Raw genomic sequence first — 24,427 nt, 5'->3', positions numbered from 1 at the left:
AGGTTGGTTGGTTTGTATAAGGAATTCAACAAATAAAAAATGTAAACATCCGTACAATACACTGAACAATAACACACTCACCATATAAATTTATGCAGCGGATGCAGCTCTCCACCACACGAGGAATAGCCTGTCCAGAGTCCTTTAAAAGGAAAAATAAGAAAACACACAATGTCAGATCGTGTATAGTTTGACTTTAGTTACATGCACAAGAGCTAGAGCCCGACCCGAAGGATATACAGTTAATATCAATAGCAAAAATATGATTTTATTATAGATTTACTGAACATACCATGAAATCCAAATATAAGAAATTGAATAAATAGAAGCATAAAATTAGACTATTGTATATTAAACATGACATTTCTTTTTTCACAGTTTCTTTTTGCATATCTGCAAACAAATTATATCTGTCATAACCCAATGTGTGCCGGTTGTATAGGCCTGTAAATGTTGGGGTCGGGCTCTAAGCAGCAACTTGTCAATGTGATGTTAGAGGTATAAACATGCAAACACAGTGACAGAGAAGTTTGTAGGGTAACATACAAAGTTAGGGTTGTATTGGTGAAATCTGACCGAGACAGACTGAGTTGACTTCACTGGCTTTTTTTAATTGTTCAAGTCCATTCGACGAAATATCGCAAATTATATAAAAATCACTGACAAGCTTTAACGTGTTCAAACAAGTTGTTCGATGCTTATATTTTATATATATATATATACTGTATACTTTTATATTTAGCAGCACTCAAGCTCACCCTGTGTTTAAAATGAACAAAAGCTTATCTACAGAATTACACACTTGATATGTCTCCACACTTAAGATGTGAAGTGTGCTCTTGTCCTGCCTCAGTGGCAGCTGCTCCTGAGGCAGTGACTTCTACAGTGGATCTGTTCACAGGCCTCGGGGTCCAAAACACAGCGGCCACGCCAAAGTCAACCATCACTGGACTACAGCTGTGAGGGTTGAAGCTCAGATGTGGGTGAAATAAAAAATCTTTGGAATTTTGATTAAACCAGGTTTTCTTCAATTCAGTCTGACTCAGGCTACACACGTTTGTTTAGTTGGTGAGGAAAACACAACATGAAGTGGAAAATGATGTTAAGACAGGACAGATAAAGGAAGTGAGCGCAGGCAAGCAGCATGGGGCCCCCCCAAGACGCTTCAAGGTGTCTACCTGATGTCGAGCGTGTGAGTTCCGTCGTCCACGGCTACAGAAATGTCGCAAGAGCCAGTGATGGCGGAGGGGGAGAGAGAAACAGAAAGAGAGAGAGAGAGAAAAGCAAGACCCAGATTAGGACCAGAGCAGCTGCCCACCAAAGCTTTTTACTGAAGAAGAGTGCACCCCTCATTCCACTCTGTGCTGGCATCCGACCCAAAAGAAAACAGTGAGAGCTGGACAGGACTGGGCTCGGCCTCCGGCGAGAGGCCGCGGAGAGGCAGGAGGAGGGAGGCAGCCACAACTCGGCAGCATCCGCTCCCTGACTGCCATCGACTCGGCTGCTTTCCCTGGCCCCTGCTCCCGCTCTGGAGGAGGAAAGAACGTCTCTGCCAGGGCGGCTCAGCGATGCCAGGTCAGCAGCAGAGTCAGGGGGGAGCTGACGGAGACAAACATTTATCCCTCCAACTGCCATTCCTCTCCTCCTGCAGCCCTCCAAAATCTGTCAGTGCCACCCCCTACATCTCAGACACAGACTGCCAGAGCTCACTGACTCATGAGGAAGGTTTCCAGAAGCCATCTTAGCACAAATATGTTGTTTTAGTTTTTGTTGTTGTTGGAGGAATAAATCAAAGCTAAGATGCTTTGGGGGAACCCACCAAAATGGCCAGAAAGCCAGAGCGAGACAGAAAATGGAAAAGGAGGAGGAGCGACGTCGGGCGGACAGACTGATAATCAGTACCTTGATAAACGACTCCAAATTGCCATTAAATAACCTAACATTAAAAACGGAGCGGGGTCGAGCCCGCCGGGTGCCAGTGTGGGTTTTGAGCAGCCCGTTGGGATGTCTAGAATACAAAGAGTGAATTAGAACAAGTAAACGAAAAACAGTTCTTCTTTCAGGATGTTCTATCTGAGAAATTATTCTCCACGTCCTTCAAAAACACCAGCTGAAGCCGAGTAATCTCTAAAACCCTCCGGCTGAAGATGATGGACAGGAGGAGTATTTTCATTTACTTCTCTTCTTTATAATCACACCCTTTATTTCTACATAAGACATCACATGCCGGTGGAATCTCAGACCCCGCCGGGAGCACCCACCTCCTGACAGGCCCTGTGGGAGACCTCCTCTCTTAGTTTGACTGTGAGTGTGTGTGTGTGTGTGTGTGTGTGAGACTTAATGCAGTGTGGCTTCTCTTGACCTGTAGGACTGAGATGAAATGAGTCCAGGACTTCAGTTCCTTCTGCCGCACAATTATAATGACAAAACCATTCAGCTGGCAAAGCCGGAGGATGTTTTAAATATCTGATCGCACCAACACCGAGGATGAAATCTTTGCAAGACGAATAACACTGTGTTATTATGTGCACCATCACCCCACTGAGGAGTAAGTAAATGTTCTCCTAATGTTAAACTAATGTTACTTTTTTGGGGGGGGGTTTTGGAGACTAATTGAACTGACAATAAGGTTCTAAATGTTATTTTTACTATAAATATGATCAGAAATAGTGAAAAATAACCCTCTTAACAAAATTCAATTAAAACGTCAACCTAGATTAATTATATAATTCATTAATATAATTATTTAAATTATTGATTCAATTATAAATATATGAAGATTATATATAAAAAAAAAAAATAGAAATTTCAGATTAAGTTAAGTGAAATGACTTTGCTCCTCTTTGCTGACGTCACCGCAGCTGTTTAGTTTCCATTGCTCAAGAGGAACAGAGAATACAGTTAAATTATTTTTGTAATATCGAATACAAGTGAATATAGTGTTCAAAAAAGTGCAAGATACCTTACAAAAGCAATGTACGTAAAGATAAATGTTGATTCCACACTGAATGATGACGTGTTTTCAAAGTTGCAAAATCTTAAGATGTTTGATATACTTCTTTAAACCCTGACAAACAGCACTTCAGTGACTGAAGAACACCAACTTGCTCCTCATGCTACTGAACAGGGCTTTAAAACATGGAGGCCAGCGCATCTAGTCGATGCGGTTTGTGTTTTCAGAGTCTAACTATACGGACGCCTCTGCTTTCATGGAGTTCACATCAGAACGTCCCGAGGCAAAGTGTCATCGCCTTGATGAGCTGCGACATGTCACAAGCGCTCCTGTGGCTGATGAGGGAAAACTGGATGTGAAACCTAAATATGCACGTGGGTCCTTTAAGTGTGTGTGTGTCTGTGTGCGAGTGTGCACTTTACCTTGTGGTCATGTAGTCAGCTCTGTGGCCTGCGGGTGAGAAGAGAAGAGATGTGAGGGGAAGTTAAATGTGTGGACATGCCAGGACCTGTCTCTGAGGTCCCTGCGGTGCGTTGTGCACACGCCTAGTGGAGCATTTGAAGGCTGCCATCTGTCCGCAACACAGGGCCTCTTGAGCAGCACAAACAAAACCCATACACACACCTATACGTGCACACACACAGACACACACACACAGATGGAAGATTTTAGTTTCATTACAATCACAGCACAAACAAACATCTCCCAGACACACGGTTGTACAGTTTACGACTGACGCCGTCCTGCAGACACACTCATCATTACAAGTGAGACTGAGCACAAAATAGCTTCCAACTGGTTTTTGGCGGAAACGGGAGTATTTCCGTTTGTGCGACTGCTCCAGTGACCAGAATCTGACCCGTCTGCGTGACTCACACTGTACTTCGGCTCATTGACAGCAGCATGATTAAGGAGTGTGTGGGAGGAGCACGAGGGTTTTCCTCTTCCTCACGAGCACGCGGCCGCATCGCTAATTATTGCGGACAGTTTGACAGAGACCACCGGGACCGCCGGTTAAAACAATGACTGACAGATTCTCCTCGGGTTGGTGGTAGATTAGCCGATGCCTACAGGGGATCCCACCAGTGTAGAACAAGGAGAGGCCGTCGTAATGACCGCCACCCCGTTAATACGTGGCGGCCCATTAAGTTGGGGGGGGGGAATCAGTCACTAAGACGGATAATACAAGTTCACAATCCCCTCTCGGCTCTGGCTAAAACCCAGATTACCATCTAGGAGCTCGGTCTAGTGGAAAAAGCAGGAAAACAGTGGGACGTTTGCCACAGAGAGAGGTTGAAATGAATACATATTTAAAAAAATAGAAACTAATTGAAAAATGTCCACAGATCAAAAATATCCACATAAAAAAAACCTGCATTTACCTACTAATTATGGTGTAATTTATTATTTATCATGTTGTCTGTTTGGACACGGTTTGGTTTAATGTCCTGATTTCTACTGAGAGAACAGTAAATGTGACATTTAGAGAAGTGTAAGTAACTCCACCTGAACAGTGGGAGCTTTTAGAGGCTGGTAAATAAAAGAGAGACGGTGGCCGTACCTTCCCCGAGTGTCCTCTTCAGCAAGTCGTGTTTGGCCTGCAGCTTGGAGATGAGATTACTGCCCTCCAGAAACTCCCGGAATTTCTGTGGAGAATTGAGAGTAATGACACAGCGGCCCTGAGAGTGCCAGCCACAGCGCCCGCTCCTCAGACGGCAATCTACGATAACGCGGCCAAGGGCAAAGGACGCGCCGAGGATCTTTTTAAAGCCTTTATCGGAGCATGTCCATCTCCAGACTGGAACAGGATAGTGGATGGTTTTACAAAGTAGGAACATTTTCGGGGAGAGCTTCCCCTCGAACAGCTGATCAAAGATTTCAAAGGGGCGGCCTGGTGCATGAGATTCAGAGTTTTAAGTCCTAAAGAGTTTGCATGCAGAGATTAAGCACATTAAGGTCCAGATAAAAGCTTTGAGCTCATATTCCTGGCAAATAAAACATTGGCATCTTCACCTCCTCTGAAACATCCAAGTTTAGAAAGCATCTCTACATGTTCACACATCCACTCACCATGAAGTAGAACTGCTCCGTCTCCTGCTGGTTGGCCCTCCTCTTGGCGATGCTCGGTTTGCTCAGGTACGTCTCAGACACGGCGGACTTGACCGACTCGGTGGACCGGCTGTGGTGGAAACACTCGGACACGTCGTAGTCCTCGATGGTGACCATGTCCTGGATGGTGGTGAGCGTGGCCTCGGACGTCTTCTTGATCTGAGAGCAGAAGGAAAGAGGGACAATAAGAAAGTGTTCGTCGTTGGCTGCTCAAAAGCTAAATGTCATCTCTTCACTATGACCCCGTACCCACTTGGTATGAACATGTGGTTTGTGTGATCTGATCTCAAGTGGAAAGCTCTAAGTAGAGGTGCTCTGCGTCGTCTGTGTTATTTAGATTTCTTCTTCTTGCCGCTTCCCACCATGCATTGCAACTTTGCGAGCAGAAATTATGTATTTGTTAATTTTCCTATCGGGCGGGAAAGTGACTGATCCAAACAAGAGACGCATGTGGGGCCACATTTTAACACCAGGTGAGACACGCACTCAGAGCTGTCCACTTAGGATCGGATGACAAAAACCACATGTTAATACCAGGGGTGTACAGGGGCCTAACATGATGTAATCACCACAGCCTATAGCTTATAACCCCCCCCTCTCTATCCCAAGAGATGCGGTTTCCTAAAAATTCACCAGCCCCGGTACATGACTCCATGCAGAGATCCATCTGCAGGCACTCAGAGGAACCAGAGGTGAACAGTGTCGGTGAAGATTCATTTCTCTAAACACCTCTTCCGTGTCAACAACAGTGCATCTCCTGGATCCTATAAATGTCAAGACTTGGCTGAGTGTGGCCTGCGACTGGGAGAAAAAGATGTTTAACCAGTGCCAGAGCTGTATTCCAGTATATGTGAGAAATAATAAAACTTTACCAACTAATTGTATAAACTATGAAAAAAGATCTGAAGTACACAGAGGTGATGGTAAAAGCTGGAGGTCGACCGTTGGGTGTAATGATCTGATGTGATAAGATTTAAGTTGTAATTTGACAAAGATTGAGATTTCCTTGAGAATGGGGTTGAACATTTTCATAAGAAAAATTAACACTTGGACAGAAGAGTGTGAATTCTTTAAATATTTAAGCATCTACAGTGATACTGCCGGCTCTGTGAAGTTCTTTTCAGCTAAATGTATTTCATGGAAGTGTTTGTATTATTAAAGTTTTATTGCAACCCATCAACTAATTGCTGAGCCATTTCACTCAAAACAATAACTGCGAACCTACTCGTGACTCACGAAAAAAAGAACAAATCATAAAGTTATAAAAGTCATTTTTAGGACATTTCAGTTTTAATTCTTGGACAACAACAAATTAATTCCCTCTAATACGAGAATAAAGAGACTATTTAAAAGGCCCAGTTGTGATGAACACAAATAACTTTTTTGCAAATAAGCTGACGGACGTTGAATGAGGACAAACTGATTAAAACCAGGGAGCAGTCAGGTCAACAGCAATTCTTCTGTCGGATGTTTAATCCCTCAAATTAATTCACTAACTGCCAAGTTATAATTTTAATATCGGGACATGTTGACCGAGGATATTTGCTGGGAAAGGAGAAATGGATTTAAAAGAGGGAAAAAAAAGGTAGAGCAGACAAACAGAAAAGGAGGAAGAGCTGAGCGACTGTCTAGTGTGAGGATGAATCACGGATGTGAAAACTCTGCAGAAAAACCGCAACAACAACCTCTCTGGAAAAATCCAGCTCTGCATTCACCAGAGACATTGTGGGACGAGAAAAATGCAGCTCGATTGTGTGGCTTTTAAACGATGGGGACCCCACGGGTCAATGGGCCCCCCCCCCCGAGTGAGAGGCAGCTGGAATTCTACTAATGATTCTTAATGGTCAGGAGGTGGTGACCCCATTTCACTGTTATTAAGTTAGTCTGACCTCAGTGCTAATGAAAGAACGGGTTGGATTCCTGGAGTCACTGGTGTATACACACACTGGGACGCCAGTGGGTTATAGCTCGTGTGACCTGTGACTCATTTGGTCTTCGAGGAGGAAGAAGAACCACCTGAAAAGCAGAAGGTGGACGCCATCACTTTCATGTGCTGCTGTGATGGATGACTGCTCCGTCACGAGTTTGGTGAGGACTCAGTGTGGATAAAGTTACATCTTGATCCATCCCATGAAGTAAAAAAAACACATGACGCAGTCTTTGCTGTTCCTGCTCAGGGAGCTGTTGACAATGTCTAGACCTGAAGAATTCTACTCATCACAGTGTGTTTATGGCTCTTAGAAGGTATCGGTGCATATGTGACAGATTTATAAAATTGTTTTATGGCTTCAGCCGCACAGAGAATCTGATGAGTGACCTCAGCAAGGCCGCCTCATCTCAGGTGGCCCGTGTGGAGGCAAGAGGTCCAGCTGTCGTCGTGCAGGCAAGAGAATCGCTTGCAGGGAAAAGGCTGTTGAGTTTATCCATTATTCAGCAGAAGAATAGTTACCAGTGTTCTCTGTTGGGCTCAATTACAACAGAGCTTTTATAGAGACATGGTGGACATTAGTTACTGCAGCTGCACAATAAACCTGAAGAAAGGGACGAGGGATTTAGTTAAGTTGGTTTGTCTTAAATAAAAAAAATCGCAACACAGGTATTTTTCTAGGGTCCTGTGTTGACAGAGCACTGATGTGAGGAGCTCAGCCATCATCCACTGGGAGTAGAATAGGTTCTGTACCAGTAAAATCCAAAAGAATTCAACTCTTGTCTAAATCAGTAAACATCTGTCCCAACATCTCAAAAAGACAAGCCAAACAATCACTCCCTGCAAACACACCTGAGTTTAGTGTGAAATGTCCTGAGAACAGTTCATGTCTGGTGAGAAGACGACAGACGACAGAGGAGGACAATCATTCTGCGTTAGCTCTGGTTCATATGAAGGCAAATGAGATCTAAATGGCCAAATTATTAAATCTGAAATAGAGATGAAGCACGTTGACTAACTGAGCATTAAGACCTTTTTTAAATTGAAATAAATCTATTGTCACTTATCGTACAGGAACACCCAGCAGGGCTGTTCACCCAGACAACTTGAGGAAGATCCAGAGTCTTTCTCCCCACGTCACAACACAACCACCACCGCTGCTGCAGAGTAAATTATTCAGCAATGTTTTCTTTCCCCATTTCACGGGAGTCAAAGAGCTTTGAGGAAACAGCTGCACTTCTGTTGAGCACTGCCCTGCAGCGCTTCCTGGCCGAATAAAGACAGACCCCCTTTTTTCTCTCGGTTGTACATTTGACTGTCGTGCTTGTAGGTCATCGCAGCGCTTTTTGAGAGTTCATTTTTCAAGGATGTATCTGGCACGCTGTTCCCAGGAAGAGAGGCCATCTGGTGCTCCCAACACAAGGCAGCAGCCTCGTCCGGGCCTGACCCACCAGGACATTCACTTCAGACACACAAGGACGTACCCATGCACAGAGACACGCACACACACACACACACTGCAGGTGGTAAGAATTGTGATGACACAAACAGGACCCACACTGTTCAGCACACACAGCATAAAACACACTGACAACAAAAATAATTATAGGGCTACAACTATTGATTATTTTAATTATTGATCGGTTGATCATTTTTCGGTTAATATAATAATAAACACTATTTTTAAATGTCTTGTTCGTCTTGGATCCATCCATCCATCTTAATCCTGTAAGGGCAGAATATATTCATTTTCATTGGGTAAATATTTGGCATTTTACCAATTTAAAATCAGAATCTTTTGAATTGAACTGTTCTTGATATCATTCATTTATGGTCCGCATGTATTTAATACATTTTGTACTAATAACAGTGAAACTCTTTTGTTCTGTTAGCGGTTGAGTCTGATATTTCCATGTAGGTTAGTAGTGGCCTACTCACGCACAAGGGATTACCAGGGAATGATCCCTCCATGTAATCCAGTGTTATTGTTTGTAATTCTATCTGCCGTACTGTTAACTCTCTTAACGCCTTAACGACGACTTTATTGAGTTAGTGCTCCTGCTGCTTCACAGTCAAAGCATTGATAAGAAACCGGTGAAACAAGGCATACATCTTAACTTGGTGCGGGAAAACATAACGTACGCGTCACTGAAGCTGACAGTGACCATTTTATCAAACATGTGTCTATAAAACAAAGAAAAGGTAAATGTCTGTATTTTTATTGGTTTTAAACACTGGGGGAAATCTCTGTGCGATGCTGGAAAACTATTCGCGTTATCTATTTTATCACAATGTAAGTTTGTACTTCTGTTGCATTTCTACTCAACTAGTGTTTACTAACACCAGCATTCTGGGATCTGGAGTAATAAACCAACACTTAGCTTCCCCTGTTCAGAACTGACACTTTATGGATTATTAATCAAAACTTAAAACACCTAATCTATTATCACAATTGCTGGAACAATACTCAGATCTGTCAATCTATCATAGCACACTGACATGAACTCAATAACACTGCTCTCCTATCCATCATCGTTCATCCCTGTAGATGTATTTTCAGCCAATTTCACAAGGTGCAACAATATAATCAAAAGGAACCTGAAGTCAGGGGAGTTTGATTGACATGCCCCTGTGTGTCTTTGTGGGGGAATAAAAGACAGAAAGTGCACTGATGTGGAGAGAGCGAGGGAAACAGGGAGCATAAAGACAGGCGGCGGCGCGAGCTCGTAGAGGGGAAGCAGGTCAGACGTGATACAAAAGCAAGTCTCAGGGACGTGATTACACTCTGTGAATTAGTGGCTGCTCTTCTTTTATATTGGACTTAATGCTGGAGACACATCGAGATAATAGAGTCGCAGATGCAGCTCCAGTGTCAGAAACCGAGCGGCACAGGACAGGTTTGTGCAAATAAAAGCAAGACGGTGAATTCTACCGGTGGGAGCAAAAACGGTGGATTCACACAGAGGGTTTGATGGCTACCTGCAGGGCATGAGAGAGACGAAAACACAGACTGTGTGTGTGTGTCTGTGTGTTTGTGAGTGATGTGTGCACACGCCGCAAAAACTTTGATTCCACAGAGATCTCGGTCTCACCTTGACTGACTTCTGGCTAAAGTTAACTTTTTCTTTCGTTGCAAATGTGAGCGTCTTGCAAAACCAACAAACAGCAGCGTTATGCAACTCCTGCACCTCTGGAAGGCAACAGAACCGAAGACGTTTGACATGTTTGATATGTCTACAACCCCCTTGTGCCGCAGGTGCCTGTATAGTAGGTTGATTTAGCATTTTTGCATTATTCTACCTCTTCGTTTTCAATCTTCAGAGTAGCCAGACGGGACTGCAGCTGCTGGAACCTCAGGATGAGCTCTCCATTCACCGGAGGCTGCACCGAGACCTGACACACCTGAGAAAGGAAAATACGAGAACGCTGATCAGAAAACAAAACCTACTTTACCAGGACACAAACAAGCATCGAAATTCTTCTTCAATTGCAGAGCAAACCACAGGGATTTCTGCAGCGAGTAAACAGACATGATATCAGCGTTGGAGGTGCCAGCCAAACAGGAAAACTCTTAGCACATGTTGAGCTACACAGGGGAGGAATAACACATTATTTTTCAATTTCAGCGCCCCATAAATCCTGATCCAGCAGAACAGATGCAGTAAAAAGCTGCACTTAAGCCACTGAAACTCAGATCTCATTAAGTCAGAGACTTTTTTTAATCAACTCCAAATTCACTTATTCCCTCCCTGTACTTGCAACACATAAGATTTCGATACAAACATGGATACAAACACAATTAAAAGATATAATCATTATCACAACTGCCATTGTTGAACAGATTACGCACCTCGTCTCCCATGTGCGACTGGAACTCGAACTTTGTCGGTGGGCAGAAAGCCGACGGGTACATCTCCATGAACCTCTGTCGGTCGCTTCGTGGGTCCAGGCTTTCAACGGCATTTTCGATGATGTCAAGGCCCTCGTGGCGCGACGTCTCGAGGTTGTATTCGGCCGACAGGTAGGTCCGCAGGGCTCGATTCAGACTGGCGTGGTAACCCAAGTCACAGCACTGGAAGAAGAGGGTCAGGGAGATGAGGAGAATTGACTTAATTAATTGTTTCAATTCTGAAATGTTTCTCTCACTCTACTGACAGGTAGGGAAACTGAGGAGAGTTTTCAAGCTGTCTCGTGTAATAGTTTGACAAAACCTTGTGTGTGTTACATAGGTTGTAATCATGTCTTTTTTGTGACGCCCCCTAACAAAGCCAGGAAAAGTGAGAGCAGAGGCCGACATTTCCTCCACATGTTGGAAACCGATGATCAACAACAACAGAGTGGGTCAACTGGCCAATCAGAGCAGACTGGGCTTCAATGGAAAGGACATGTCAGACAAAGGCTGAACAGAGGACCAGCAGTAATGGATGTGTTTTCTGAACATTAGAGCACGTAAACATTTTCAAGTCATGACCCAAATTTAAATGATGAACCTGAATATGAGCATAACATGTCTCCTTTAAAGGAAGAATGTGTGATCCACATGTAAACAAAGGGTTGTTCGGATTAACAAAAACCGTAATATCACAGAAGAATGAAAAGAAGACACGCACGCCCCAGGCCCCCCCAAATACAGACAAACACACACTCACACAGTTACACACACAAACCCCGGTCGACTTGTGCAGCTTCCGAATAATAAAAGTCTCCTTCGTCGATAACCGAATGTGTGTGAGGCTGCACATGCAGCTCACGCAGAGCGAATCCTACACACAATCACACAAACACACACCCTGTTGAGATGTGAAGCAAAGCGGGGACAGGGGTAATTTCAGCACACAGCATGCCGCTGAACAGAGGCTGCGTTTCTCTTCTCCTTCTGCTCATGTCTGGACTATAAAAGCCCAAAGTGCTTGCTCAAAACTCGGCCTCATCCCGTTTCCTAAGAAACGCCACAGAAGATGGTGCATTTTTAAAAGTTTATTTCTCTAATAAAAATAATACCAACGCAGGTGAGCCATATAATAAATAAATCATGTTTATCGGTGTGGCAGCAAACAAAGAAAAACGCTCGCAGGGCAGAGTCGAGAGACACTGAGTGCTGCGGTGAATCAAGAGATGAATTGAAGCTATAAATGCAAAAAAAAGGGTTGTTTCAGGGTCAGAGACACCCCCACTCTCCATTCAAGCTACTACAAAGATGGTGAGAAACTACACAATGCCAGAATAACATAGTATAACTGGATACAATATCTTGGATTTCAATAATGACTCCGAAAAGAAAAGTTTATTCATTACAAAAGTTAATACGCTGCTTTAATTCTGTCCTGCACTTTAATTTCCATCCTCCCAGTCTGGGGTCCTGACATCTCTTTTGTGTCAGGCCCAGCTTCTGAAGTCATCCATCACTCCTCTGATTATTATTTCAAATCTCTTCCTAAGGTGGAATTAAAACCGCCCTGAATAGTAAAGAGTCTTCAACATGAGGAGAGCAGAAGAAACAAAATAAAATCTACCTCAACTGGAGAGAAAACAAAGCCACTAGAAACCGTCTTCTCCAAAAACTTTTTCTCAGTGGGGACAAACAGATGAAGTTCTCTGACAGAAGAATGTGGTTTCATACTTACATCAATTAAGTCCGACAAGTCGTGGATGTAGTATTTGAAAACGGAGGAGTTTGACGCTTCCAGCGTCAGTAGGTACTCGTTCCGCGCTTTGATCGACTTCAGCTTGTTCTCCGAGTACTTGGCTTGGCGCTGATGGAAGAATTGGAGGAAAGTATGAGAAGCAGGTAACCACAGAGTGAGGGAGAAGAATGAATTTAATGAGTTGAAAATTGCCATTTTGAAAAAGGGATTGTGCTTTTCTTTACGTCTCGGCACGCACGGCACGCCACAGAGGGGCGACTGCATTGTTGGCAAAAACAACAGCTTCAACACACATTCGAGGAGAAGTAACTTAAATCCTGTTAAATATACATTTTAAAAAAGGGAACAAGGATGGAAAAAGAAAAGCCTTCACTAAAAACGGCCTGTGTCCTCCACTTCAACTAGGATACCTCAGCCTAGGCCATCGGTCTTAAGCCTACACTTCCTCTTCAGACAAACAGAAGGCTGTTAGTCACCATCCACCGGCTGACAAGCCCTGACTCACATACATAAGAATCATCCATAATTTAACACTTCCTAAATGCATCTCAGGAAGAGTCATGTTAAAAGAAATCCCATTCGTCTGGACTTCATCTGTCAGAGAGATTTAACTGAAAACAGGCCCGTTCTAAGAATACAAAGCCTACGACGATGCTTTCAGTGCGTTTTCAGTGGGACACAAACCACTCACACTTTCTCTGACTGTATCTAGGGCTCCGTCCTGACCTGGTATTAACATCCATCCTGAGAGAAACGATCATAAGTGGTCAGCGTTAAGTTTGTCTATTCGCATCTGACATTAAAATGTGTCTCCTGTGACCACTTCCCTGTTCTATATGGAAATATACATGCTATGAAAGAATACAACTGTCAGATTGGTTTAAAACGGTTGGCAGCTGTAAACCCCTGACATACCTTTTCCTTCATCTTCTCGATCTTCTTCACCGAGCTGCGTCTCAGGTTCCTGTCCTCCATTCGGATGCTGAAGACGGGGTCGCCCCTGCCGATCTGCTTCTCCTCTTGCTTCTCGGCCTCCTTCAACTTGCCCTCGGCGCTGATGCTCTCCGTGTGGTACATGTGGTAGGTCTTCATCACCTGCAGAGACACAGAGGACGATAAGTTGAAAAGAAAAGACGCTTTCAGCCCTGTCGGTCTGTATTTCTGTCTTAGCTAAGAAACGGTGGGTTTTAGTTGAGTTTCTGTGAGGTGAAAGGTTCACAGTAATCAATCTTCATGATGGAAAGTGACCAATCCCCGACCCGCTCATTCATCACAGATCGATTGGACTCATCTCACAGCGGGCTGCGAGTCTCTCCCCAAACCACAAACCAAAGACACATTCTCTCCAGCCTCTTTTATATGAGGCACTTATACGACCACAACAACCACATGTCACTGCAGCGAAATCTAACATGCTGCCTTCACGGCTACGCCTGAAAACAAGACGGACTCAGGAAGTAGACGTGTTTTTCTATGTCTGCTCCCTTTTTGGGCCTTGATTGACGACTCAGCTCTAGTCATGAAGTCATGTAAATCCTCAACAAAACAAAGACATTTGTTTTAGATGTTTTTTAAGTTTGGCTTCTTCTTTTAGGGAACAGTCATAATGGGATCAGGCTACATGAGAGACTTCTGGGAACTGAGAGCCAACATTTGATATTTACGTCAGTTAAACATGAAGCAAAGTTATAGCACATGCTAGAGTTAAATTATAATATTTTATTTTACTATAAAGCCTCTCTTCAAATTCAGCCTTGCAGACCCCAGAAACCATGTCCCCTTAAACAACATTCATTATCATTTGCAGCAGTTGCTTGCCATCAGTGAAGGAGAGTCCAAACAACATCTTCCCCCGACCCTAATGTGATTTATAAGTTCAGCTTCCTTTACTTTTACCCTTTACGACTGCATGTGGATACATTTGAATGCGTACAGGTAGAACACCGGCTTGTGTCTTCATCATCAGAGGACGTTGCTGAGTGTGAGCGTTACTCATATATTTGCTCTCAGTGCCCATTAAGCAGTGACTCAATTGTTAAGTAGCGAACAAACCACAAAACACAAACAGGATTTCTTCAAGGACAGAGTGAGCTGGGAGATTATAAACTTCCTATAAACACTGGTTCAGAGTGTAGGCTGACAAAGGAATAAAGGGACAAACAGACGTGACAGCTCTGAGGACAGTGCTGATTAGATATTGTCTGTGGGAAATAATAAGGAGAATCCATGACGCTAACATGGAGACACAGGTAAGAGAAGCCACTGACCATAGCAATCAACATTTGCACAATAGACCCAAGATGACACGAGAACGTCTCGGTGCGTTCAAACCTCTTTTGAAACCACATTTGAATTCCTTAGATCCGGAGTTTGGATGTTTGGATCTGCACCAAATTGCACAAACTATTAAGCACCAGCCGCCTACACCTGCTGATTTCTTTCCATTAAGATCCACTATGGTCTGGGAAATCAATGAAAATGTTACATAATGTCCAATCACTGATCCACAACAAAAGTAAATGGGTTCTTCCCTGAGCTAACCCGCATCCAAGTTTCATGTTAATCCGTCCAGTAGTTTTTGCATAAACGTACAAAAACATAATCTCTTTGGTGGAGTTAAAAACAGAAATGTGTTTGTTTAAGAATCTTTGCTTTGGGCATTTAATTGTTAATTAAACGCAATTATTTAATCAGTGAGTTTTTTTTAATGGGTGTGTGTTAAATGTACTGTACTGAGGATATGAGCAGAATATAAAGGCAAACGCCCAGGAAAAGGCAGCCGGACAGAGCACCAGTGGTTTAACCTGGAATGAACCGACTCCAGTAAATTACAGCTCCACAACCTGTGTATGCAACACACTCGACTACACAAAACCTCAACTTCTGTTCAAATAGAAACTCAAACATCTCGAAATCTAAACAGCTTCAACCCAAACCGAGTTATTTCTGTACGAGTGGAACAACAGGGGGAAGCCTGATCAGCCTGCAGCCTTTTCCCTCTGCTGGGGTTTGGCTGAACTGGAACCAGTTTAGAGAAGGGTGACTGACCTTGGGCCCTGCACTCCTCACTTACTGGTCTGGAGTCTGCCGCTGCTGTGTTTACTTTGCCGCTTCTTTTAGAGGGGACGTATTTAGAGATGGAGCAGACCTGTTATTTCATTGGCAGAGATGGACATCAGGGCTGGGGCTGTCTGATGCAATACCTACACTGTGTGTGTGAATACATACAGTATATATATATATATATATGTGTGTGTGTGTGAGTGTGTGTCCTCCCACAGGGGCTACGCCAGGTCGAATCCTGAGTGTGGACTGTGGTGAGAATGACACACACGTTGAGTTTGAGGAGTAACACTTTGTCGGTTTGGAGCAGCACCATCCATCGACTGGAAGTGTTACCGCTGTCGTCCTCTACAGTGAGTAACTGGAGACTATAAGCAGACTGAACAGCTCTTCATCTCTGGGGAAGGGAGAACAACTGCCTCAGCTTGTGTCACCGTCTGTGTGCATCCCAGGTTACCATGACGATCAATGAGGAGGCTAACACAATCCTATTGAATGTTAAGGAGGAAATTAGATGACTGACTGCACAGAAGCATGCAAATCAACAGTATGGCGGCATTCAGACATGCACTGAACTCCGGAGATCTTCCTTAGTTTCTTCGGAAGAGGTGCACGTGTGAGCGCAAATGTTTTAATGTATATTTTTCACCAATTTCCCAGGGAACACAAAATGGCCTTTATAGAAACTAGACTGAGGATGAGCAGCTTGTCTGAAGAAAAGTTGATCAGGCGGAGAGAAAATGTAACTTCTGGGGTCAAAAATCTGCAGCCACATCTAACTCTACGTTCTATGTTTCTCAAACTATATACAGCAGACATCACCGTGAACTAGCTATCTAATATCCCCCCCCCCCACACACATTTTCTGTCTGCGTCTAATGTCAACTATCCTGGGATCGATGAAGTATTTCTGATTCTGATTCAAATCAGGAAAATGCCAAAATAATATGTACAGCAAACTTGTTGATATTTGGCTCCAGTACCCTGGTGTGGCTTTGCATGTATTTGCTTTGAAGAGCGAGAAAACACAGCTGATAAGGAGCCATTAAAACACAGGATATGAATTCTAATGAGAAACAAACATAAAGCTGATGCTTCACAGCTTGAATAGTCGGTTCATGAGGGTAAAGAGGATTGTGTTGCATGCTTTTTTTGTGTGCGGTAAAAGAAACCAGACCTTCTCGACAGTTTGAGCAATCATATTGGTCTGTTTAGTTCTATAGGAACCCTCAGACATCTCTGAGCCTCAGGGTTAAAGATGCAAGCTCCTGCAAAGACCAGTCTAAATCACAGCAAACACTAATGTACTTAAGTGCACCAGTAAAAACACACCGGAATCATTACTACTTACTGTGTATAGCTCATTTAGGACCTTCATTAAGTCTTCCTGGAGTTGAAAGGCTATTTCCTTGCTCTGAAAGAGAAATGAAGAAGGAAAAACAATGAGACCAACAAAGTAATTTGACCCAAAAAACATGCATCAACATTTTTCCCAGACAAAATTATGAGAGATGTTTTGATGTGGACACCAGCATAGAAAATTACTCAACATCCCCATGTGAATTTATGTATGCAATAAAATAAATAGAACTGCAATTTTCTTTTCCCAAACGTCCCTTCTTCTTCCCTTCCCCAAAATAGCAGTTGTGCTGTTCTTCAACTGGCAAATACTGTTTTTAGAGCAGCGAAGAAGAAGACGTGATTCCTGGAAGTGTAGCTAGCTAACAGTTCAGCAATTTGGCAATATTTCATACAGCGTTTAGTGTTTATTAGGTTTCATATGAACGTGCACAGTAACCAGACGCAGGCCTGTGACCACGCACACACAAAACAGAAGAGTGCATTCATCATCCTGTGTCAAACACAGTGTGTGTGAAAGTGGTGTCAGCGTCTGAATTCACCGTACACAGCTCGGGTTTCAGCATCCACATGCTTAACACATTATCCAGCTTTTATGGCTGAATGTGAAAGATTTTGCCGAAATATGTTAACTCGATCAGCCGTGCCACAGGGCTGACTCCGTAATACAATCACACACACGCCCACATTAATGCATCTCACGGTTGTGGGATACAGTTTAACACTGATGCACTGATGGATATAGTGGAGCTTTCACTATTCATTTAACTGTGGAGCTCCCATATTTCCTCCACACTGACTCATATACTGTATCACATGTTTATGAGATTATGAGTCATGGGAGTGAATTTCTGATCCCTCCACTACAGTCGATAACGCCGGCTGCTGGAAGATGTTGCCACGTTGGCCCTTAGCTACTCCAGGTCTTTCTTTAAACTAATTATCCCCAGACAAATTTCATTCTGGGAGCTGCCCACAGCGAAAGGCTGTAAGAGCTTTCTGGGAGGGCATTGAACTATGTAGTGCAGTGGGAAAGAATAGTGATTTACTTCTGATCGAGAATCTATTTACAATTCCTCCAATAGTGGATGTGGGCAGTTGTAGCTAAAGTCCTTTTGAGGGAAGATTTAAACAGTTCTCTGTCGGGACTAGGCCTACATGACAGAGAAAAGGAATTGGGTCAGACCTTTTGAAAGCTAGACTCTTGATTTAACAGACACTTTTAATTCATCTCTTACTCCAGGAATATACCTACATAAGAGCAGTGATGCCGATGCCACGATAACTATCGTTCAATCTCTAAATAGTCATGCTTAGCTCAAATCTTTAAAAAGCTTATAAATACTTAAAATGTCTCACATAACCCTGTAACAGCCGCATGCGAGGTAGTAAACTGATATAATCAACTCGATAGGACTGTTGCATTGCCCTCTTCATTGATTTTATCTAAAGCATTTAACATAGTTGATCATTCTCTTTCTATTGGATAAATGCAGATCAATAATTTTCACCACAAATGCAAAAATCACTGGGAGACCTCAAGCAATGATTGTGGTCACTCATCAATCAGCTCTCCTTGAAGTCAAAAACAGGGGTGCCACAAGGTTCAATACTAGGTCCTATTTTATTCACTGTACATAAATGACCTGGACTTATCAATAAGTAAAAGCTGAATTTGTTATTCAGCTTTTACTTACACAAGGCTTTGTTGAAACATAAAGTCAGACTTCATAGCTATTCAAGAAGAAGAACATGATTAATCTTAACATTTTACTAAATTTAGGTAAGTCACTACTGTATATGGTTTCCATAAAATCCCAGATTAAGAAAAAACTGAAATATTATGTGTGTATAATATCAGATATTTCAATACATTTGTTGTTTTCACCTGTTTTCAAAAAAATACGCTACCACAAAATTCCATTCCGTCACACTCCTGAACAGTGTATGGGGTTTCCTGACTTAAGATTATAGATGAGTCACTCATACACTGTTGCCTTGCACGCCTGAGGCCCCATGTGGGTGTTGGCAACAGGTAAGAGGCTTTATTGTGGTCTCACACACACAGACACCCACATATCTTAGATCCAGGTGACTTCATAAGCATGTTCATCCTGACACAAAACCACAAAAATGTAAAGGACTGGGACAGAATCAACACTGGGAAAATTACTCCAGCTCTTCACTCAGGTAAAGATGAGCGATGTCCGAGCATGTGAATAAACAGTAAAGAGGATTAGACCCTCAGTTACCAGCTGCCAGGCTTGTGTCTGAAATTAGAGTACTGTGCTGAGTGACCTGGCCGATCAGTAGCATCTTTCTAACACCACCTGCTCCGTCACTTCCCCCAATTTGTAGCGCTTACCTAATCAGAACGCAACCCGTCTGTAAGCCCAGATAACCAGAGCTTTAGAAGCACCAAGATCGACAACCGGCAACCTCCTTTGAGAAAGGAGAGTAGATAAGGAAGCTACAGAGAAGTCTTGTTTTTTTTTTGATAAATTACAGGATGATCTAGTCTATGGGTTTATAGTCGACCTCTAATTACATCTCGTGAAATATGACAGGACCATATCAAAAGCAAAATGCCTATTAATTGAACATTCTTGCAAATCAAAAAGCCCGTGGCGACACAGGCCTTCTCCTGTGGGAAAATCCATTAGCAACTGTCAGTTCAGAGGACAGAACCTTTGACTGTCTGTCACATCTAACACTCGTCAGCTCTTCCCCATTGAGAAGACTGGGAAGTGATCCAGAGCTCAATGAAAAGCCTTCTCAGGGATCACATGAGCAGCGAGAGAGTGTGTGTGTGTGTGTGAGAGGAGTAAAGACAGAGATGAAAGTAAATGGGCATTTCATTCAAGGCATGTTTTAAGTGCTTTCACCAAAAAAGCTACAGCTTACATAACGGCTTTAAGGAACTCTTAAATAATCACTTTTCAAACTGTCGCTGAATGTAAGTCACACATACCTCAAATTACTAGTCATGCAAAGTTATTTAATATGCTGTGTTGTGGATGTCACTGATTCAATGTGTGCAACGTACCCTTTTTAATTTTAAAGGAATTTAAGTTGGGGGTTTCCAATTTGGTCTAATTCATAAAAGGATGCTACAAATGAGTTTCCCCCTTTTAAGCTCAAACCATTTATATTCCAACCACATTAGAAAGATGAAACAACCGTGCAGAGAGGAAACCAAGTCAGCCCCTGGGGAATGGTGGGTTTCATATTGCCACTGAAATTAATCATTGTATAGGAATGGCAGATGTACACCCTGCTGGGCTGTGTGTGTGTGTGTGTGTGTGTGTGTGTGTGTGTGTGTGTGTGTGTGTGTGTGTGTGTGTGTGTGTGTGTGTGTGTGTGTGTGTGGTACTTAGTGTAGATCTGGGTGGGCAAACCAGCCACGTTAGATGTGTCGTTAGGCATATTTTTTCACTTTTTACAGGTCTAGGCTAGCTGTTCCCCTTTTCTTCCAGTCGTTATGCTAAGCTAGGCTAAAAATAGCCCGTACTTAAAGCACAGACAAAAGATTGATATTGATAATCTAAACTAATCCTTTAAGATACACAGTAACATCCCTTCAGCTGTAAGTGCCTTACACCTTGTATATATATATATGTGTATATAAACTGAAAATACATCAGTGCGATAGGAACTACTTATCATACTTACTAGTTCTATGATAAGAACTTTGACTTTTTAGTTTAGCCTATCTGCTAAAATGGAGGAGGCAGGGTTTATGAATTATACTGCAACCAGCCAGCAGGGGGCAATCACAATTTCTTGGCTTCACTTTTGGGAAGCTGTCACGTCCTCTATCTTTACATACAGTCAGTATACAGTATGAATGCATAAGAAGCCTTGTTCACAGCATAGTAGTAGAAGCACATGTGTCACTACTGACATCAATAGTGACTGTTTTATTCAAGTACGATAACAGTGTGGCAGTGAACCAGCGTGCACGGTAGACTCTAAACCTAAAGCAGTGAAATGAAGTTCGCCCATTGTTCATTTATTATTTACCACAGTGTTTTTTTCCCCGACCATGACACGTCAAAATGTCTAAATGTGAAAAGGTAAAAGAATAAATAAAGTCTATCCTGCACACGCTTTGCCTCTGGAAAAGTTCACCACTGCCTCCAGCTTTGCGAACTCCACCTTGTAGCTGCAGCCACAGAACGTGACTTCCATAAATAAAACACAGCCGAGTAAAACAAAGACCTGGTTGTATGAATAATGAAAAATGTGATAAGATCTGTCCGAGCATAGTGAAAGAAAGCTTGGCTCTTGATTTCAAACAAACCAGGAAAAAACAAAGAAGCCTAAATGGTGCTTTCAAAGGAATCTGTGGCTGTTGTTGCTTTAAAAAGTGACCGCAATGCAGCGCTGGAGAATTAAACACACATGCAGAGCGACAAATAGGTCAACCGGAGGATGTTGACGAAGACACTGGGGCTAGTCTGGGGGTCGTCCTCTGCTGTTCCATCTCCCAGCGTGAGACCAGAACATACAAGGAAATAAAAACAGGGGTCTTTGATGTGCCGGAAGGATGACAACAGTACAGCTGTCTCCTCGGAGCTGTGAGGGGGCCCGTGGTACATGCAGGACTTCACTGTGCCTCGTTACTGAAACTCTGCAGAGATCAAAAGGCTCACAGGCTTTAATTAAAGGCCGAGTTGTGTCTCAGGTCTACGAAGCAGGACCTCCCACCAGACTGCAGATCGTCTGCACTATGTCACCTGGATCCTAAACTGCTTTATAAAAATGTGACAACTTTTACACAGCGTTTGGTTCATTCTCTGGATATGAATACAACGTATTATATGTAACATCGGCCACAAGGGGTCTCTCAATCAAAACAATAGCAAAGGATGTAGTTTGAGGACGTTGTGAAGTAGCGTGGGATTGTGGGAGTTGTTGTCTTCAACCCCATTGCCAATGAAAATCTCCCTGACACAACTCAGGCGCAAATCATAAAGTTTTATTCACGTTACGCAGCAAACAGCAATGAATAATTGTGATATATGACGCATGACCAATACAGATGATTTGGATTGGAATTGTCAATAAACTACACTGTATAGACAAATAGACCTTTTCCTGACAACTAAAATCTGGACCAAACAAAAAATACTGGAAAAATGGACTGCATCTACTCTCCCTGTGTAACTGTAAAACTCATTTTGTGTTTTTACTTTCTTTTTTCCTCCAAAAAAGACAAATAAAAAGAAAGTTTCCAGTCTATCATTACGATAATCGCAGAGTGTTGGGTCTGAGAAGGGTTAACATTTGAAAAATGACTGTTTCACATCTGCTCTCATTTGTAGAACCATAAGCCTGTAAGCACTATCAAAAGGAAATGACTGCTGCAGCTTTCTGTTTGTATTAAGGGTTTTTTAAGAGTAATTAAACGCAATGACCCCCCCCCCCACATAATCACACAAAATGACGACCATCCTGAGATGTTACATTAAAAATCCAAAGGTTATCATCGCTTTTACTTTTTGAATCTGAAACGTCAACGTTCAGGGAAAGAAAGCAACAACAGAGATATAAATAGTCCCAAAGGCACTCCCCTCTGAAGAAAAGCCACTTTGTAATTTAGGCCTGTGGTGAGTTCATGTGACTCCTGCAGCATAGGAGCTCATAATCTGCGAGGGAGTAGTCGTCTTTGTGGTGGAGAAGGCAAGCAGAGGCCCGGTTTTGGTCGTGAAGCCACAGTTCAGATGGGAGAGCGAAGGCCCACGGATCTGAAACTGTGGCGACGAAGGTTACCACAAGGAGTCCGACAGAGACTCCTACCATCAAACACGACGCTCGATACGTCTCCTGCATCCTGCACATCATGCGGCTAAATATACTTTGTCAAATCCATGGGTTAATTGAAAGTGAAAGGGCCGTTTATATAATGTGAGTGACTGGAGACACTGCAGCCTGAACTGACCGCTATGAGAAATCTGGATTGTGTTAGTGGGGAGTTTTAACTTGAACCGTTCTCATGATCAAAGAAAGGACACATCTGACCTTTTCTGGTGGAGGTCAAACATCAGCACAGTAGAAAGCGACTAAAACAAGAGAGTGGGAGGATGGAGCGGTGAAAACTGGACTTGAGGGACTGGGAGATACAGAACAGTAGTGTCTGTTTGGGAATTTTATTCTGAAATCAAAGTGAAATCAGAGCAGAGTAAAATGAAAGTGGGTGTGTAGAGAGCTTGATAAAGCAATAACGCATTTACCGTCCAGTACTTTTATGTTGATATCCAACATTTCTCATGACTTGTGCAAATATGTTGCCAGCAATTCCATTAAAAGATATTACGACAGATTACTTTCTATTAAGTTCAGTTCTCTTTGAATTCCCTTCTCCACCCAAACACCCAATTCAACCCATTTTTTCCCTCTGCAACCACAAAGCAGCTCCACTCTCGGAGAATGACTCCAGCGAATGACAGAGCTCCACATTACACATAGTGTGACATCACAAATGCTCTGTTGTTGTTGAGGTCACAGCAGAAATCAAAAGACGTAAAGTCACGTCACCTACAAAAAAGTAATTGTCACTCCTATGACTCAAATGGGGGTAAGTGCGTGGCTACATCTGTACAAATGCCTTTTTCGTTTTCCAAAAAATATTTTAAAACTAAAACCGAAGCAATTTAGGTCCGTATAGATGCTTTGTGTGAAAGCAAATGTCCGAGTGAGAATCTACGGATTATCTGTGGATTTTCTCCGCCTGGCCCCCTAATATTAGTCAGCAGAAACAACACAACCCCAGACTTTTCAAACTAGGACGGGGCCAGCGGGATTTCCAACGCTCTCTAATGTAGGCGCTCAAAAACTCTGGAGAAGTGTGGATTGGTGTAAACAAAGCAACAGTGACGCTTTTCAAACTAAAAAGCAGTGGTGTAGATGTATCATGTGCTAACACTGCATGTAATGGTGGCCTCACGACCATATTTTAAATTTAGTTTGATCATGACCCGTGTGTTTTTCCCCCCCTCACCTTCTTGAGTAGCCGTGTGGAGTCCTCGCTGATCTGCATGAACCTCATGATGACGTTGTTGAGGTAGATGTCGCTCAGGGTGGCGTGGTCCTTACTCTCCCGCCTCACCTGGTTCAGCAGCAGATACCAGCAGTTGACAGGGGACAGCAGGTTCTGGTCTTTCCTACAATGACCAGAGAAAACAGTCACAGATCCATGTGAGAAATTAATAACGTATAAGAATTAGACAAAGAAAGCATCAAACCCAATTCAACAGTGCTCCGGAGAAGTGATAGTGGGCATGAACAAATACCTGCATGTGTTTATTGTTAACATACATGTTCCTGCGTGTCTGTATCTACGTCAATGTCTCAGCCCTAATTTATTCA

The 24,427-nt window shown here is 42.9% G+C and overlaps 1 protein-coding gene across 5 annotated transcripts in view; it reads right to left on the bottom strand.

Moving 5' to 3' along the window:
* The window catches only part of srgap1a (SLIT-ROBO Rho GTPase activating protein 1a), a 78,914-nt gene that overhangs the window by 19,343 nt on the left and 35,144 nt on the right, over positions 1-24,427 (bottom strand). For 4 of the 5 annotated variants that reach the window (XM_047340040.1, XM_047340042.1, XM_047340043.1 and 1 more), the window contains 11 exons: positions 24,060-24,222; positions 17,049-17,111; positions 13,550-13,729; positions 12,614-12,742; positions 10,840-11,061; positions 10,290-10,391; positions 5,024-5,221; positions 4,515-4,599; positions 3,376-3,403; positions 1,903-2,008; positions 82-142 (listed from right to left, as the gene is read on the bottom strand). In XM_047340040.1, coding sequence (XP_047195996.1) covers positions 82-142; positions 1,903-2,008; positions 3,376-3,403; positions 4,515-4,599; positions 5,024-5,221; positions 10,290-10,391; positions 10,840-11,061; positions 12,614-12,742; positions 13,550-13,729; positions 17,049-17,111; positions 24,060-24,222 — 1,337 coding nt within the window. Of the gene's footprint in view, positions 1-81; positions 143-1,178; positions 1,213-1,902; positions 2,009-3,375; positions 3,404-4,514; positions 4,600-5,023; positions 5,222-10,289; positions 10,392-10,839; positions 11,062-12,613; positions 12,743-13,549; positions 13,730-17,048; positions 17,112-24,059; positions 24,223-24,427 lie in introns of all 5 variants that reach the window. The other variant, XM_047340041.1, reaches the window with a different exon arrangement.

Source organism: Hippoglossus stenolepis, chromosome 5, assembly GCF_022539355.2.
Source record: "Hippoglossus stenolepis isolate QCI-W04-F060 chromosome 5, HSTE1.2, whole genome shotgun sequence".
In the NCBI taxonomy this organism is placed as follows: domain Eukaryota; kingdom Metazoa; phylum Chordata; class Actinopteri; order Pleuronectiformes; family Pleuronectidae; genus Hippoglossus; species Hippoglossus stenolepis.
Note: the sequence above shows the minus strand (reverse complement) of the source record. Positions and strands in the feature narration are given on the sequence as shown.